Source organism: Condylura cristata, unplaced genomic scaffold (genome assembly GCF_000260355.1).
Source record: "Condylura cristata isolate star-nosed mole 26May11 unplaced genomic scaffold, ConCri1.0 scaffold00004, whole genome shotgun sequence".
NCBI classification, from domain to species: domain Eukaryota; kingdom Metazoa; phylum Chordata; class Mammalia; order Eulipotyphla; family Talpidae; genus Condylura; species Condylura cristata.
The window spans coordinates 8,788,872-8,804,466 of NW_004567105.1; the positions used below are offsets into that span (position 1 = coordinate 8,788,872).

Below are 15,595 nucleotides of genomic sequence, written 5' to 3' on the forward strand. Positions count from 1 at the left end.
TCTGGGGTCTCTTCCTGTCCCTCTGAGATTACATCTCTTTTCTTGCCTTTTGCTGCCTGGCCACCCCCCTCCATCAAGTCTCCTCTGAGGTGAGGCTGATCCTGGCTTTCTGAACACTCGTCAGCAGTGATCTCTCGCCTTTGTGAGTTTCTCAAAGTTAAAAAAGTAAAACAAAACAGACAGATGTGCCTTCTTTGTTTGATGAGTGTGAGTATCACGCCCTTCACTGTGAGTCTTAAAGTTGTGGCCCATGAGTAGGGAAAAAAAAAATCTGTATTCTAGAAAATTCTGCAGATTCCTACCATGAAGACATTTTGGATGACTTTATTGTCAATGCAAAGCTCCTCTCCCTTTCTTGGAGTACACATTAGAATACGCGTATCCACCCTACCGGTGCCTCCTGAGGTTCTGATAGATCTTCCTGGGAAGAGATGTTCTTGCCTCCTGGAAAAAGTCACTGCCTGAAAAATCCAGCCAGAAGTGCCCTGGAAGAGCCCAACGCAGTGTGTAAAGCCGCGTCATGCACAGTGTACTGTAGGTCGGGGACAGAGGGCCACCTCCTGCCTCCTTCAGCAGGGGTGTGGAGTCAGAAACTCCTGCTGCCCCTGGGAAATAACCCCTGAGAATGGCGTCATGATGTATTGAGCAGTGGACTCCAGAGGGCAGGGCAGGGCCTGCAGCATCAACACGACCTGGCCCCACCCCAGACCCACTTTATCAGAAGCTCTGGGTGGGGGCGAGCACTGTGCTCTACAATAAGCAGCCCTGAGGTGGCCCTGCTGTCCCCCAAGTTCCAGAACCAATGCATTCGAGGCCTCCCTTCCCAGTAGAACAGAAACCTCACAGGGCTGCATTTCTAGCATCAGTTTAGAAACACCCACAGTGGAAGCAGTTTGCAGTTTTCTTTCCTGGCTTGTGTGTCCCAGTCTGGGAGTCTCTGGCAGCCAGCAGATCCTGATTCAGGCCTTTCAGAGGCAGAGGATAGCGGAGGTGAATGAACCAATGAGATCTGTCTAGTGTCAATATTCCCCATTGTTCTCATTCATTCATCTACTCAGCCATTGATTCTTTCAGTCCTTCATTCATTTTACAAAACTTAATGAGCTCGTATGTACCGGGTACTGTCCTAATAGGCGGAGTACATTTTTATTGTCCAAAATTAAGCTTAGATTTGAGTGAGCTACTTGTTTTGCCAGTTGCTGTGACCGTGGGCTCGTGCCTTGTCCGAGGCAGTTTCCTTACCTACAAAATGGGTAGCCGCTCCTTATCTATAAATGAGATAATGGAAATAGTTGCTTAGCACTGTGCTGGGGGCATGCTTAACAAATGATGTTCATGATTCCTGATGTGAAGTTAGAGGTCTGAGAGGTTCTTTCTGGCTGGCACAGAAAGTTCTTTTAGAAGAGAAGGTTGAGGTCAGAATGCCTAGATTAGTAATTCTGGATGTTGGCTGCTCAGGGAACATTTGTAAAACATGCTGATGCCTGGGTCTCACCACTTGGGGCTTGAATTCAACTGGCCAGGCTGAGAAATACTGACTTCCTCTTGCAAGTGAGAGGAAATGTGCCCGTTCTGGAATCTTATCTTCCGTCTGATCCTTTGAAGGTGTGTCTGACAGCGGTCACCTGGGAGCCGTGAGAGACACCTCCGGGGTGGGTTTACTTACTCAGCATTCGGTTGCTGCCCTTGTCAGGGACTCAGGGCCCCATGAAACAGTTTGTTGAACTTGGCAGAGGGATATATTATGCTTGTGTTTACTCTTTTGAACCCATGGCGAATTGCTGAGCATTTTAACACACTCCCTTTGCTGCCAGATTCACAAATTCCACATGAAATCTCTGCAGACTGGATGGAAATTAAGGACTCACCCCTGTTAATAGCCCAGCACCGAGCACGGCCTCGCTTTTAACCTTGCCAATGAGCTTTTCAGCTGTGACTCTGTCCAGCCACATTTTCTAATGAGTTTCCTATTAAGTTAGCTATTTGACCTTCAAGTGTATTATTTTCATTGTTTTCATTTGATTACACCCAAGTCATTTTTCTAGAGACTGGAGATTAGAAATAAAACAACCAAAAGCGAATGCTACTCCCTGGCTGTCCTGCCTCACCCTCTTGGGTTTCCTGGAATTCAGTATTTTCTAGTGTCTCAAATAATACTGCTTGTACTCGAAGTTAATTTTTAAAGGGGGAAAAATGAACCATATTGTTATTTAGTGTAGAGCCTTTTGAAAGCAACCGGGATGGCTGTCTGAATGGCCCTAGACTGCCAACAACAGGCATTTCCAAAGGCTCACAGGCTCAGCAGCCAGGCCCTTTGACCACCATACTGCACAGAGGGCAGTTGAATATTGCGAATTTTACCGCAGAATCACCGCAAGTGGGGTTTGAATACTGAAAGGAGGCTTGGACTAGAGGAACTGAAATTTGCAACGTGCAGTGTCTGGGAGTTTTGATGTGGATTTTGTGATTCTTTAAAAAAATGGTTTATTTATGCATGCAAGAACTGGGATGCAGGTAGAGCTCTGAGATTCGCACTCACTACATGAGTCCTTCGATGTCTCAGCGTGTTGGTTCAGTCTCTCCTCCATTTCCCCAGCTCCTCCTCCCTTTCCTTGAGGGCACAAATGCAGTCTCACTGTGGATTCTGCCACACACATCCTCAGTCATCTCGGATTTGATACAGGCATGCTTTGCTTTCCTCACTTAACCTGACACTTGCTGCTGAACAAAACAGATAACACGCGTCTGTGTGCTTCCTGCTGTGTCCTGTGCTGTGATAATCCTCACCGTGGGGACAGGGAGCAGAGCATTTGAAGAACTGAAGCCCAGAAGGGCTGCCGAGGTAGCCTGCCACGGGGACTGGCAATCAGGACTTGGCACGTGACCTGCCTCAGACCTTGCATGACATTGCATGATGAGGTGGCCTGGAATTCAGCATCCGTGAGATGCTCGGAGACATACCTGGTGAGGCCAGCAGGCTTGAAGCAGGGGGGTGATAACCTCAGGCCTGGCTTTGGGATGAGCCCTGCAGGGAGGGCTGTCTTCCTAGAGGGGAGGGATTTCTACCCCCTCCACTGCCCAGACAGGAGCATGTGTTTTTCAGAAGTTCCTTCTGTCAAGTACCTGAGATTTAACTGCAGCCAGTGATCCCAGAGCATGTGAGTGAGTGTGAGAGTGAGTGTGAGAGAGAATGACTGAAAGACTGAATCAAGAACTGTAGACAGAGTGATCTGGAAGCCTGTGGGGTTGGCTGAAGGGCATGTAGTGATGGTTGGAGACGTCCATTTCCACCTTCTGGCCCTGCCTGTTTCCATGGAAATGCCCCAGGGATGTTGGGGGGCAGGAGGGTGGAGTCCCTTAGCCCAGTGTCCTTGATCTGCTCTCCATGCAGCAACTCCCTCCATCCTGGCCAAGGCCCCTGTTCTTCTAGGGGTTGATACGAAGCCTCTAGACAGGTCCGATGATCTTAACAGAAATAGATGGTTCCTGGGGTGCCTTCTGCATGCCTAAGGTAGTGTAGACACTTGCTAGCCATTTCTTCTGCCTGCTGTGGAGTCCAGTGCTGGCTGTGGGTGGCCGCCTTGGCTAGGATTCTCCTTGGGCATGCCAACCAGTTTCCAAAAGAGGATGGCTTAAGAAAAGACAATTAGTGACTTAAAGAGCCTTTCATTGTCCAAACCAGGAAACACATTGACTCCCTGTGACAACTCATCGGCAGTGGGAGAGCAGCCAGTCCAGCTTCATACTCACCCTCAGTGCCCCCTAGACTTCAGGGGCAAGAGGGACCATTTGTGAAGCCATGAGCCTGAGAGCTGTTTGAAATTTCATTGAGGGGAGAAAACTCTGAAAGAATGAATCATTTTTGTTTTTATTGCGATCACATTGGTTTACAGCACTGTCTGTGACTGAGAAGTATAGGCTTACACCCTTCAAGTGTATGTTACCCACCACCCACCCTCGACCCATAGTCCTCTACCATAGTCTACTGTGCCTCTTTGCTACTGGCATTCCGCCTTTCTCCTCCCCTCTGGGAGCCTCAATTCTAGAGATTTCTAGGGTTTGTTATTGGTTTGGTTTTATCTATATTCTACATGTAAGTGACACCTCTTAGTACTTGTCCTTCTCCTGAGTTACTTCACTTAGCATCAGCTCCTCCTTGTCTAGCCATGTTGTTATAAAGGCAAGAATTTGTAGCTGTGTAGTATTCCATTGTGTCCATATGCCACAACTTGAAGAGTGAATCCTTGTATTGACTAAATTGTCTAATCAGGTTCAGACAATTCTTGCAAGGAACAGTCAATCCCTTTCTGAAAGGGAAAATAAGCTATTCTCTAGAGGATTCTGCTGACCTTTAATAAAAGGGCTCTTCTGAGAAGTGGAATGATGCTGTCTTGGGTTTTAGAAAGTAATAAGTCTGTGGCCGTGTCAGGGGTGGCAGCATCCTGGAATTAATTTAAGAGATGGAATTGAGAGAAGGCAAAGGCATGAAGAGAATTCTGACTGGTCCTCTCCTGGCTTTTTTGCTTAAAACTAATGAACCGGTCTTCCTCTGCTCTTTAAGGTACACGAGAACCAAAAGGATGTCTTCCACTTTTTATTACCTGCTCTTTCTGGAGCCTCCTGTAAATGAGTTCCTCCATCTCTCCTCCCAAACCCATTGTCTTCCTAAATGGTCTTAAGCATTTGGCTCTAAAATGGCCGGTGGATGGTTAAAAAGCCAAAATCTCTTTACTCAAGAGCATTTCTCCCAGGCTAGAACATTGTTTTGATAATGCACATTTTCTCAAGTTATACAAGTTGTGCTGTTAACCCCGAGGGCAACAGGAGGGAATCGTTAGGAATTGGGTAATTAGTAGGGTTTTGAAAGCCAGACAATCAGAAGGCAGAACTGGACTGTCAAACTGAACATCTGATGAAATTCAGAATTAATTTGGAGAAGCAACTGTTGCTATGGCAACGACTTTCCACTCTCCCTTGAAATGGAAAATAAACAGAAAACAAGAGAGATAATTCAAGTTGGTGTCTGGGAAGAAGGCCCTTCTGTAGGACAGTAGAAGAAAACAGCGGGAGCTTGAGTATGTTAAGATATGCTGAAACAATGGTGAAGCCACGTCTTGCAGACAAAACCCAAGTCATTTTGGATGGTGGCGTCCCATGCCGGCTTTCCCTTGGCTTCTTCTGACATTTCCAAAGACCTCATGGATCTCTCGCTGATGGTCTAGGGACTTCGCCGTCTGTAGCAGACTGACTCAACTTGGCTTCTTTGCTAAGTACTAGATGAATTGCTCTACATGACGGCTCCTCCAGGACAAATCCTGTGCGTCCAGCTGTGTTTGTATCCACTTGAACACAAAGCTCAGAGGCTCAGATAAATGCTTCAGAGTGGCTGATACTAAAAGCATGTTCAGGAAAGGCAGTGATGTTGGCCCAGTAAGAAGAGTCTTACTGGGTTTGAGGCAGGGAGGGTGGGCATGGTGAAGGAAGGTGGTGGCGAGTCATGCCAAGAGCATAAGCTTTTGAATCACAAAACTTAGGATCAAATCCTTACCTGTGATCTGCCCAACAGGAAGTCCACAGCTGAGCATGGGCAACATGCCCGAGAGTGTCCTCAGCAACACTCATAATGACCCTCTGTTGGAAGAGCCCAGGTGCCTCTCCAGGGTGGGAGGGCTCAACCAGGACCCGCTCACAGGGGGTAGCTCTGCAGCACAGGGAGCAGCCGGCCTTCCGCCCTGTGTAGCAGCTGGGATTGCTTTCTCAGGCACCATGTTGAGCTCAAAGAGCTGGACAGAGAAGACTATATACTGCACAAGTCCATTTTTAGAGGACGCCAAGCTGGCAACAAGAATGTGTGAGGTTGCCTTGTATCATTCATGACATTGGCTCATTTATTTCTCCTTGGGAAGATGGCTCATGACAGCAAGGACGCGGCGAGGGGGTGTCTATGGAGGGCAGGTGGTGCCATTTCTCCATCTGAGTGCTGTTTCCCTACTTGTGAAATAGGGATAATGTTAATATGCATCTCATAGGCATATTCGGGTTAAATGTGACCATCCGTGACATGCTGTCACTGTTCAGTGAACGGGAACTTTTGTGGTAATAGATGAGCCTTTTATTTATTTATTCTTAGGGTTTATTTATTTATGCATACAGAACTGGGGTACAGGCCAGAGGTGTGGCGGTGGTGAGAACATTCAACAGAGACACAGTCGGGGAGCAGAACAGGCAGATGGAGTGAAACACACTGCAGAGGGGAGCAGCGGGCGGCTCAGGAGAGGTCCGCCATGCCATGTGGGTCAGCTCCCTGCCCGGGGATCAAACTGGTGTGATGCGGCTGCTGATAGCTTTGCAGTGCTGTGCTTTAACCTGTTGTGCCAACAGGGATGGCCCAGATGAGCCTTTTAGAAGGCGGGATGGCAGTCTGGGAAGACTATTGAGAACAAGAGCTGGTCTCTTTCATGGGCCAGGCTCCTGGATGTCACCTTGTCCATTGTTTTCTGTGCATTGTCTTGGCAGTATTGGTGGTGGGCAAGACCCTGTGTAGGCTTCTAGGGCCACTGATCTGCGTTACCTGCCAGCTGTCACAGTCCTGCACTCGGTGCTCTGCCTCCACCCTTGCTCATGACATGCCTTCCGCCTGGCCTGCCTCTCCTCCCCTTCTTAACCTGGCCACGAGGCCTTCCCAGGCTCCAGTGCCATCCACCCAGCGGGTACTCTACAAACACTTGTTGCTCAGCTGAAAACCACGCTATGCTGCATGGACCTGCCCAGTGTGTGGGCTGACTGCAGCTCAGCTCAGTTTCTATTCAGGGTTTTAATTTTCCTGGTAGGCCTGGCATGTCAAGGGCCATCGTTTTCCTTAACCATCCTGGAGCCACCAAGCTTCTGGGTAAACTGTCTGGCCAGGAGACACAGGCTTTCATTTTTCAGAAAGGAAACCCTTCCCAACGGGTGGAAAATAAGCTTTTGCTTAGTGACTAATAACATAAACACAGACAAGATTTCTGAGCTTATAAATAACCAGTTGTAAAAGTGCCCAAGGGAAGCAGCCCTTTCTGCCAGAAGAATGGCTGAGAGCTCCTGTCACCTTCCTGGCAGTGGCTTTACCGTGGCCAAGGAATCTTGGGCTGAGGGTGTGGCACCTGGCCATTCTTCCAGCTTTCTGGAAAGCTGGGCCCCAAGACCTCTTGAGTGCAAATTCCCAAGACCTTGCTCTTAGACATTGTAAATCCTGGCTGTTCGGGAAAAACAGGAGTGGATCTCTCCGTCCCTTCCTGTCTAGGAGTCCTGTGATCCTGTGGCAGCCGTAGATCTTAAGGTTTTGTTTTGCTGTAGCTTCCCAGGAGCCAGAAGGAGAAAGCATGAGACTAGCTTCCATTTTATTGAGCAATGCCCAAGGCCCGTGTTGCAGGCTCGAGGCCTGGGAACTCACTGGGTCCCCCCAGACTGCGTAAGAGAATCATGAGCTTCACTTGAATAGTGACAAGACTGAGGTCCAGGGAGGTTGGTGTGTATGTCTGATGGCATCATAACCCAGAGCTCGAGCGTGAGCATTGGCTCCACCCTGCACCTGTCTGGTGACCACAGCTGTTACTGTGATCACAGCATTTGCTGTACCCCTTTCTCCTCTGTAAAGTGGGTACTCTTAGGCCCATAGCTGAGACTTAATTCATGCAAAAATGCTTATCAGTAGCTCAACCTCTTCGTGGCCAGCCTTCGGTAGAAGGGCTCAGGAGGCTTCATGCAGAACTGAGACGCCACACCTGAACTGTTGTTGCACGGGTCTAGAGCTGCCGTCAGAGCCTGGGGTGAGATGCTGCTTAGGGAAAGGCAGGGGCGGCGTCTCAGAACCAGTCTGGTCACTTGGATTGTTTTGTCACCCACTTGCCCCCAGCCCTGTCTTTCTGCAGCGAGGGACCGATCTCTCTTGGATATCACCTCCTCATCCAGTGCTTCCCAGCCCGACCCCTGGTTTGTTTCAATAGGAATCTTGAAACCACCAAATCAGCCCGCGAATCTGAGTAAAAGAAACCGCCCGACCCCTGGTTTGTTTCAATAGGAATCTTGAAACCACCAAGTCAGCCCGCGAATCTGAGTAAAAGAAACCTGTCTAAGGATGACCATGGATTAGCATTTTGCAGACATTTCACCCGTATTGGCTGCCTGAACTTTCCCCCTCCCAGTATGCTTGAGGATTAGTGCTCCATGAACCTCACCGTTGGAAGTGTTTCCCAGCCCTGCCAGCCTCAGGCCACAGCGGGCAGGAGTGAAGGACAGAGAGGGCTGGATTCAGAGCAAGTAAGGCCGGGTAATGGGACAGATGGAAGAATCGGGATGTATTCCTGAGGCAGGACCAGCAGGACTTACAGATGGAAGCTGCTTTGAGCAATGTTTGGCGTAGTGAGTCGTGCTGAACTGAATTGTTTATGTCTCCTTGTGCCTGTGCTCTCCCTGATTGTTGCTGCAGTGACTTTGGCCTCTTTTAAGGATAGCCCAGACATTTGAGGGTGTGAGGGCCCTTGTTTATTTCCCTGCTGAAGTACTTTCACTCTTTCCTCTTTCCTGCCTCTTTTGCAATTAGCAAAACCGCCCCGCTCGGCACACCAGGCCAGCCTGCCTCTCCTGCTTCCCAAGGCAGCTTTGCCAGTCTCCAGAGCTGATTTTTGGAGAACGGACTGACCTCCCTGCAGGAGACAGAGCTGTAGAACCCTGAGGCCAGCAGCCCAGAGCAGCCAAGTCTGTCTGGCTGTGGTCTCTCCTCCTTCCTCCTTTGTTTTATCAGGGAGATTTAGCTGGACTTGAAGGAGCTGAAAAGGAAGCAGAAGGGTTAGGTCAGTGACAAGGTGTGGGGGACAGGCGACCCAGGCTTGGCACGTTCCGGTTCAACTGAGTCCTCAGAGGGAGAGCAAGCAGGCGTGCACTCGTGAGTGTGTGTGTGAGTGCGTGTGTGCTAGGCCTGGACCCAGCACATTCGGCACCTGCTCTCCCAGTCAGCCTCGCTGAGTGCATGTTGTCAGTGTGGGTTTTGTTCTTAGTGTGTCATGTACCCGGTAGCTAAAGATCCTCCCAACAGTTCTAGGAAGAACTGACTGGTATGATCACGTCTTATAGTCCACCAAACAGGCACGGTGAGGACAAGCTGCCCCCCTAAAGTCACACAGCAAGAAAGGGCCAGATCCCAGAGGCCCACTTAGGAGTGTGTTGATTGCTTGTACCTCTGAGTACAGGCCACAGTGAGGAGGGAAGGGCAGGCAAGCATGTTAGATTTTCCAGGCATGTTAGAAAGGCAGGAGTACAGGCAAGGAGAAGAGCATGGAGCTGGATGAAGAAAGGGAGAGGGAAAGAGCGAGGGAGGGAGCAAATCGGGAGCAGCCCTGCACCGCTGGCCCCGTGGGGGGCGGTGGAAGCTGATGAGATGCAAGGAGAGCGGGCCTTTCAGGGGTGGTTCTTAGTGTCCTACACAGTCTTTCATTTACTTTGGGAGTATTTACAAAAATCATGTATTTTGTCCTTGCTCCAAGGGGCATCTTAGATGAAGGCCCCAGGCATGACATGGGTAGGCATAGAGTGGCTTGGGTGGAGGTGGTGCTGAAGCCCATCATCCTGTCCCTCCTGCCTCCCCGGACCCCCGCCGCCACCACCACGGGCCTCTGCCGTGAACTCAGGGGCTCAGTGAGCAACGCTCAGATCACTGCTAGAGAGTGTCAGTGTTGGGGCAAGAGAAGGTTTAGTGCTACCCAGTTATTTACTGTAATTGTACAGGATGCATACATGATGTTTTGAATTCATTCCTTTAACAAATGTTAACTGAGACCCCACTGTTTGCCAAGGACCATTCTGAGCACTGGGGGGGCTCTGGCGGGAAGGGCGTGTGAGACATGTTTCCAGGGAGTGGGGTCCCTGAGAGAGCCAGGGAGCCCCGGTAACCAGGGAGGCAGCCTCCGTGTCCACTTGGCCTCAGCACTCACCTGCCTCCTCCTCGGGACTCGCGTCCTGACCCCAGCCGAGGCCCTCCCCAGCCCCCTCTGCGCTCTTCGCCAGCTTGTCGGATGAACGGGGTGTTTGTGTCTTCTGTTCCCCCACAGTGTTTGAGAACAAAGACAAGATTGTGATCATCATGGAGTACGCGAGCAAAGGGGAGCTGTACGACTACATCAGCGAGCGGCGGCGGCTCACCGAGAGGGAGACCAGACACTTCTTCCGGCAGATCGTGTCCGCGGTGCATCACTGCCACAAGGTACCGGCTCACGACCTCCTGCTCCGCGGGTCTCCCCCTGGCCTGGGACGGTGTCTGCTCACTATGGTGCATGCGGAGAACGGACAGAGTGGAGAGAACAAGGGTCACCACCCATCACCCTAGAATCCAGGGCTCACCCACTCTGGGCGTTTTTGTTCGTTTCCTTCCATTTCCTTTGTATTTGAACTTCATTTGGAAGGTTTTTCAGTGTTTAGCCAAGTTTCCAAGAGGATGCAGCGTCCCCTGCCGAGTGCTCATTCAGTGTGCCGACAGGTGCCCATCTTCCCCTTTGATCCTGGGGCGCTGGCCATACCCAAGACACCCCCTTTACGCCCATGCTGTTAGTGACAGTCCAGATTGGACTTGCCTTTCCCTGGTTTTCCCACCCATAATCTCCCTCTGTTCCTGGGTCCAGTGCAGAAAACCACGTTGCAAGTATTTTTATGCAGTATGTACCTAGCATTTGAAGTCGAACATTCTCCTGTGTAATTCAAAATTCTGTCATTTCAGTGATTGTTGGACATTTAAATGGCTTCCAATTTCTGGTTATCCTAAGTAGCGATAGTCATCACGAAGACTTTCCTTTTCTTTGAGTAATTCATTTGAGAGAAATTCCAGAAATCCAGGGATTACTGGGCCATAGGTTCTGAAGCTCTCCATGCCCTTAGTACCTTTCCTCACATCGGCTACATCCGTGTGTGTCCTCCCTACACGTAGTGTCCTCCCTACACGTAGGTCCATTGCAATACAGTTCTCTCTCTCTCTCTCTTTTTTTTTTTTTTAAGATTTATTTATTTATGCATCCAGACCTGGGGTACAGGCCAGAGATGCAGGGGCAGTGAAAGGATTCACCAGAGACAGAGTGGGGAGTAGAGCAGGCCGACTGAGGAAGTACACTGCTGAGGGGAGCAGTGGGCGGGCCAGGAGAGGCCTGCTGCGCCATGTGGGTCACCTCAGGGGGGGTGTCGAACTCATGCTGAAGTGGCTTTAGTTTCTTAGTGCTGTGCTTTAACCTGCTGCGCCACCAGGGAGGGCCCAGCATCATAGTTCTCTTAATGGATGTGCTTGTGATTCAATCAGCTTGGTGGCTTCTAGTCTCAGGGAGGAAATGAAGACATAGCTATTTCAAGCCCTATTTCAACAAGTTGTTCTTCATCATTTTAGTCAAGACGTTCCTCCCGTCCATTCTTACCCCCAAAACTGTTTTTCTGTTGAGGACAACAGCCAGTGAATCTAGCTAGCATGGCATCCAAGAATCAGCTTCTTCATGGTGGGGTTTGGTGAAATCTTTGGGTTAACTGACAGTGACTCAGGAAGTAGTTAGAACATGGTTACTCAAATCCAAAATGCTTGGCCCAGGTGAACATAATAGGACTTTTCTTTGCTGACTCAAAAGACGCTGATAATTCGGATCATATGCATTATCATAGGCATCATCGCAAGGACTGGTAGACCGTGGCTTTATTATAGAGGCGCTGATGCTGGACTTGTATAAGTGGGGTTCTGTGAGTCTCCTTCCCTCTTGTTATCAGGACCAGGAATGCTGCAGTCTCAACAAAACTGCTCCCAACACTTAAAACTCAGCAAATTCAGGGACCTTTACTCTGTACCGGTCCTTCAGGACCATGGTCTGTGCATTTCTGAGTTCAGAACACATCTGTGAAGTCTTGGGTTAGAAAAAAGTAGTAAAAATACATGGCTTCACCTCCCCGATCAGAACTTTTAGTGATATTAGGAACCGCCAAATGGAAAAGAAAATAATTAAGGAAGCACCAGTTGTCAAATGCAGATTCTGAACTAAAGGAGTTGAATGAAGCATGAGGAATTTCTAACCAGTTGGTTTGCTTAAAAGAACAGCTTCAATTGCAAATGTCCTCTATGCTGAAGGAAGTTAAAAACTTACTCCCTGCTATTTATCAGCCCAGCTTTAAATAGCTGTTTTTTTCAGTTCTGCTTCTCTTCCCAGGCCCACTCACCAGCTTAAAAGATCATTAAAAAGAATTGAACACGCGGTGTGCAGAGACCAGCAGCCTGTGGTTCAGCTTCCTTTTCTCCTCTCGGCTGCCTGGCAGTGCCACTTCCAGAATTTGCTTGACTGCAGCGGTCACAGTGACCTGCTTTGGTCAGCCTGGTGACTGGTCTCCTGGCCTCTCCCACCCTCACCCTTCACCCTGCATTGAGTCCTGGCCAGTAGCCAGTGACTTTCAGAGCCTTCTACCCCAGCCACTTGGGAAATAGCCCCAGGGCCGCCTGTGATATCCTCAGGGCATATCGGGGTTTGGGTTTTTGGGTCAGAGCAGATGAGCCATGCCTTTTGCAGTGTCTGAAGGCAAGAGACAGACAGACAGACAGACAGACAGACAGACAGACAGACAGACAGACGGACGAGCAAGCCAGTGAGCCTCACATTCTGAGACCCCAGCAAAGAGCTCTGCTTCTTTCCTGGGAATCACCTCACAGACAGACATTGTCTGCTGCTGCCTGGGACGATACTGCTTTCACACTGTGGAATTACATTCCCACAAAGAGTCCCCCTGCTGTTTTACAGGCTCTGGGGGAGAATGGATTCCAGTCATTTTTCCCTTCACCACACAGCAAGTGACTAATGCTCTCCTGTCGCTGGGGCTGGCAGGGAGCTTCACGACAGCAAGAGCAGCCCTGCAGGTTGGAGGCAGAGACCACCGGGCTGGTGCAGTTCTTTAATCTGGCAGACGCATCTCTGTGCTCACCCTCCTCCTCTTCCTTGCTCGCGCCCGTCCCAGCAGCCATTCAGTTTCACCTGTCTTCTCTTTTCAGAATGGTGTGGTCCACCGAGACTTGAAGCTGGAAAATATACTGCTGGACGACAACTGCAACATTAAGGTACAGCTCTCGTCTGCTAGGTTGCTCTGCGTGGCAGCTGGCGGGGGCCTTACCTGCTCCAAGCTGCAGCCTAGAGATAGGGTGCCACTTCTTTCAGTGGCATCCGGGTGGGGGTGTCATGGGCTTACGCCCTCAGTTCAGTTCAGAGGTGCAGTTGAATTCAAATTCGACAAGTGTTTGAGTCCCTCCAAGTACAAGCCAGACATTGTGCTTCATGCTGGGACAAGAAGAGACGACTCCAATACATCCCCGGGAGCTTCTGTTCTACCCCGATCCCCTAAAGTAGTTACAATAGCGTGTGTGTGTGTGTGTGTGTGTGTGTGTGCATGCGTGAGTGTGCCTTGTCACTCACACTCACTCTTCATAACAGCTCTACAAGACAGGGACTGTTATTTACATCATTCTACAGGTAGGGAAACTGAGGCACAGAGACGTTAAGCTACTTAGTTACTCAGGTAACTCAATGCAGGGAGTGGAGTTGGGGTTTGCATCTCTGTCCCTCTGGCTCATCCCAAGCTCAAACTGCTAACTCGACTAGCTAGCGGGGTCCTGTGTTTTTTTTCCGAGCTGAAGCCCTTCGCTGTTGCCGTCGGTCCCTCCCAGCCCATATCGCCTCCCCCCCAGCCCTGCTGGCCCTCCCACCCCTGAATCCAGCTGTGGAACAGGGAAGCTGACTGATATGGCCATGCTGTTTGCTGCTGGGAAAGAGCGGAGCACCAAGACCAAGCGCTGGAGTTTATGTTTGTGGAGAGTGTTATTGCTGGCTGCCCTGGGGCTGGAGGAGGCTCTCCTGTCCGACAGGGCTCAAGTGCCTCCCTGCAGAGCACTCCCGATGTCTTTTTGATCACGTCTGCAAAATAAGCAAATACGGTTTCAAAATAAACGAAGCTCGCCGTGTGGGTTTCATTATGAAACGGCCTTCGTGCTCCCGCCACCCGAGTGCGGCTGCCATTGGCCGCCGGTGACGTCGGCGCCTCATCCTTGGTCCCGGACCTGGTCTGGGAACGACCTTGCAGCGAACTCTTTCTGTTGTTGTGGCTGTTCCTGGTGGGGAGCATCTTGGGGAGACTATACATTTGCCTGGCATGGGGTGGGGGGTGGGTGGGAGTGGAGCTGCTTTGGTGCTTGTTTTCTGCTTGCAGGTCACGACGCCCACGTGAGGGGCTTCAGCCTGAGAGCCCCCCGGTGACTTCTGGTCTTCAGAGGGGCTCCCCACGGTCACCTGTTTTGTGAAGTCTAGAGAGAAGTGGGAAAGCTGTTGGTCAGAGCTGTTCTCTGCAGAAACAGGAATGAAATTTCAGGCTCTGTCTCTCTACTTTTGGAAACATGCCTGGATTATTCTAGAAGGAGCACTGGCCACACTTAGAAGTTTCACCCGGTGTGGCTGACTGCTTGACATCGGAGACGCCATTGGACCCTGTTGCCTTATATTAACTGCTAAGGGGACACGGTCACTCCTGCATGCTTGTTTTGAGGACCAGGCTACTCTGCTTAGCTTATAAGCTGCTAATTCCCTTGTGCTCTGAGTCAAGGTTAGGCTGCTTCGGTGCTGGATGGGCTGCACTTGTGTACAGCCCTTTGGCACAGTGTTTTAGATAAATGACCTGTCTAAGCCTCGGTTTCCTCATCTGTCCAGTAGGGATGCCAGTCCCCGTCTCTGAAGATTACTGGTCATTTATTTTTAGTGAGTGTTTCTTGAGCAGTTACTGCGTGCCTGCTTTGTGGCCAGGCCTGGGCATCAATGCCAAACGAGGCTGTTGGAGAATTCTGTACTCAAGGCACTTAGCACTTAATACCCAGGCACCTGCTGGAAGAGCTGGCCACCAGAAAGGACACTGCACGTGAAGTCAGTAGTTCTAAAGATGCCCAGGTCCGGAGGAGCCATGGCCAGCCTGTTGCAGGAGGATTTGGTTCTGAATCCAGGGACATATTCTTAGGGTCTGTGTCATCCACCCCACGGCTCCCAGTCCGATCCCCTGTGCCACCTGTCCCTGGAGTGCCTGCAGCTAAATGCAGTCTCTACAAGGCCTGGAATGTGAGCCTCCGGCTCCAGGATTGGGTCCTGTGGTACAGTGTGGTCTCTTGGTCTCATGATGTAGTCCCAGAAGTGATAAGGCACATAGCTTCCTATGGAGTCATAGAATTCCCCAATGGAGGAGAAGAATGGTCAGAAAGCATTCTGAAAGCAATTGTGCTGAGAACAATGGGGCCAGAGCCCCGGAGAATGGCTCATCTGCATAAGGAACTGGGCAGTGCGGTCAGGCCTCCCAGCTCCCAGGACCAGTCTTTCAGTGGGGTCCCCACCCCTTCTGTGGGGAAACAGCAGACACATAGGTCATAAACAGGTAGCCTTGGGGCCTGTCTTCCCCTTCAGAATTTCTGCTCCGGCATTTCCGGAGCTCATTCTTCCTTCTGGTCACCCCAAGACTGCTGCTAGCATCTGAGAATCCTAGAAAGACCCTGGAGGTTTGCTTTTTTTTTTTTTTTTAAAGATTT

General features: G+C 50.3%; 1 protein-coding gene across 1 annotated transcript in view; it reads left to right on the forward strand.

Annotated features, from left to right (window-relative positions):
* Positions 1-15,595, forward strand: part of NUAK1 (NUAK family, SNF1-like kinase, 1) — a gene marked incomplete at its 5' end in the record, with an annotated part of 67,880 nt that overhangs the window by 35,801 nt on the left and 16,484 nt on the right. The window contains 2 exons of the mRNA XM_012735131.1: positions 10,086-10,237; positions 13,034-13,099. Coding sequence (XP_012590585.1) covers positions 10,086-10,237; positions 13,034-13,099 — 218 coding nt within the window. The remainder of the gene's footprint in view (positions 1-10,085; positions 10,238-13,033; positions 13,100-15,595) is intronic.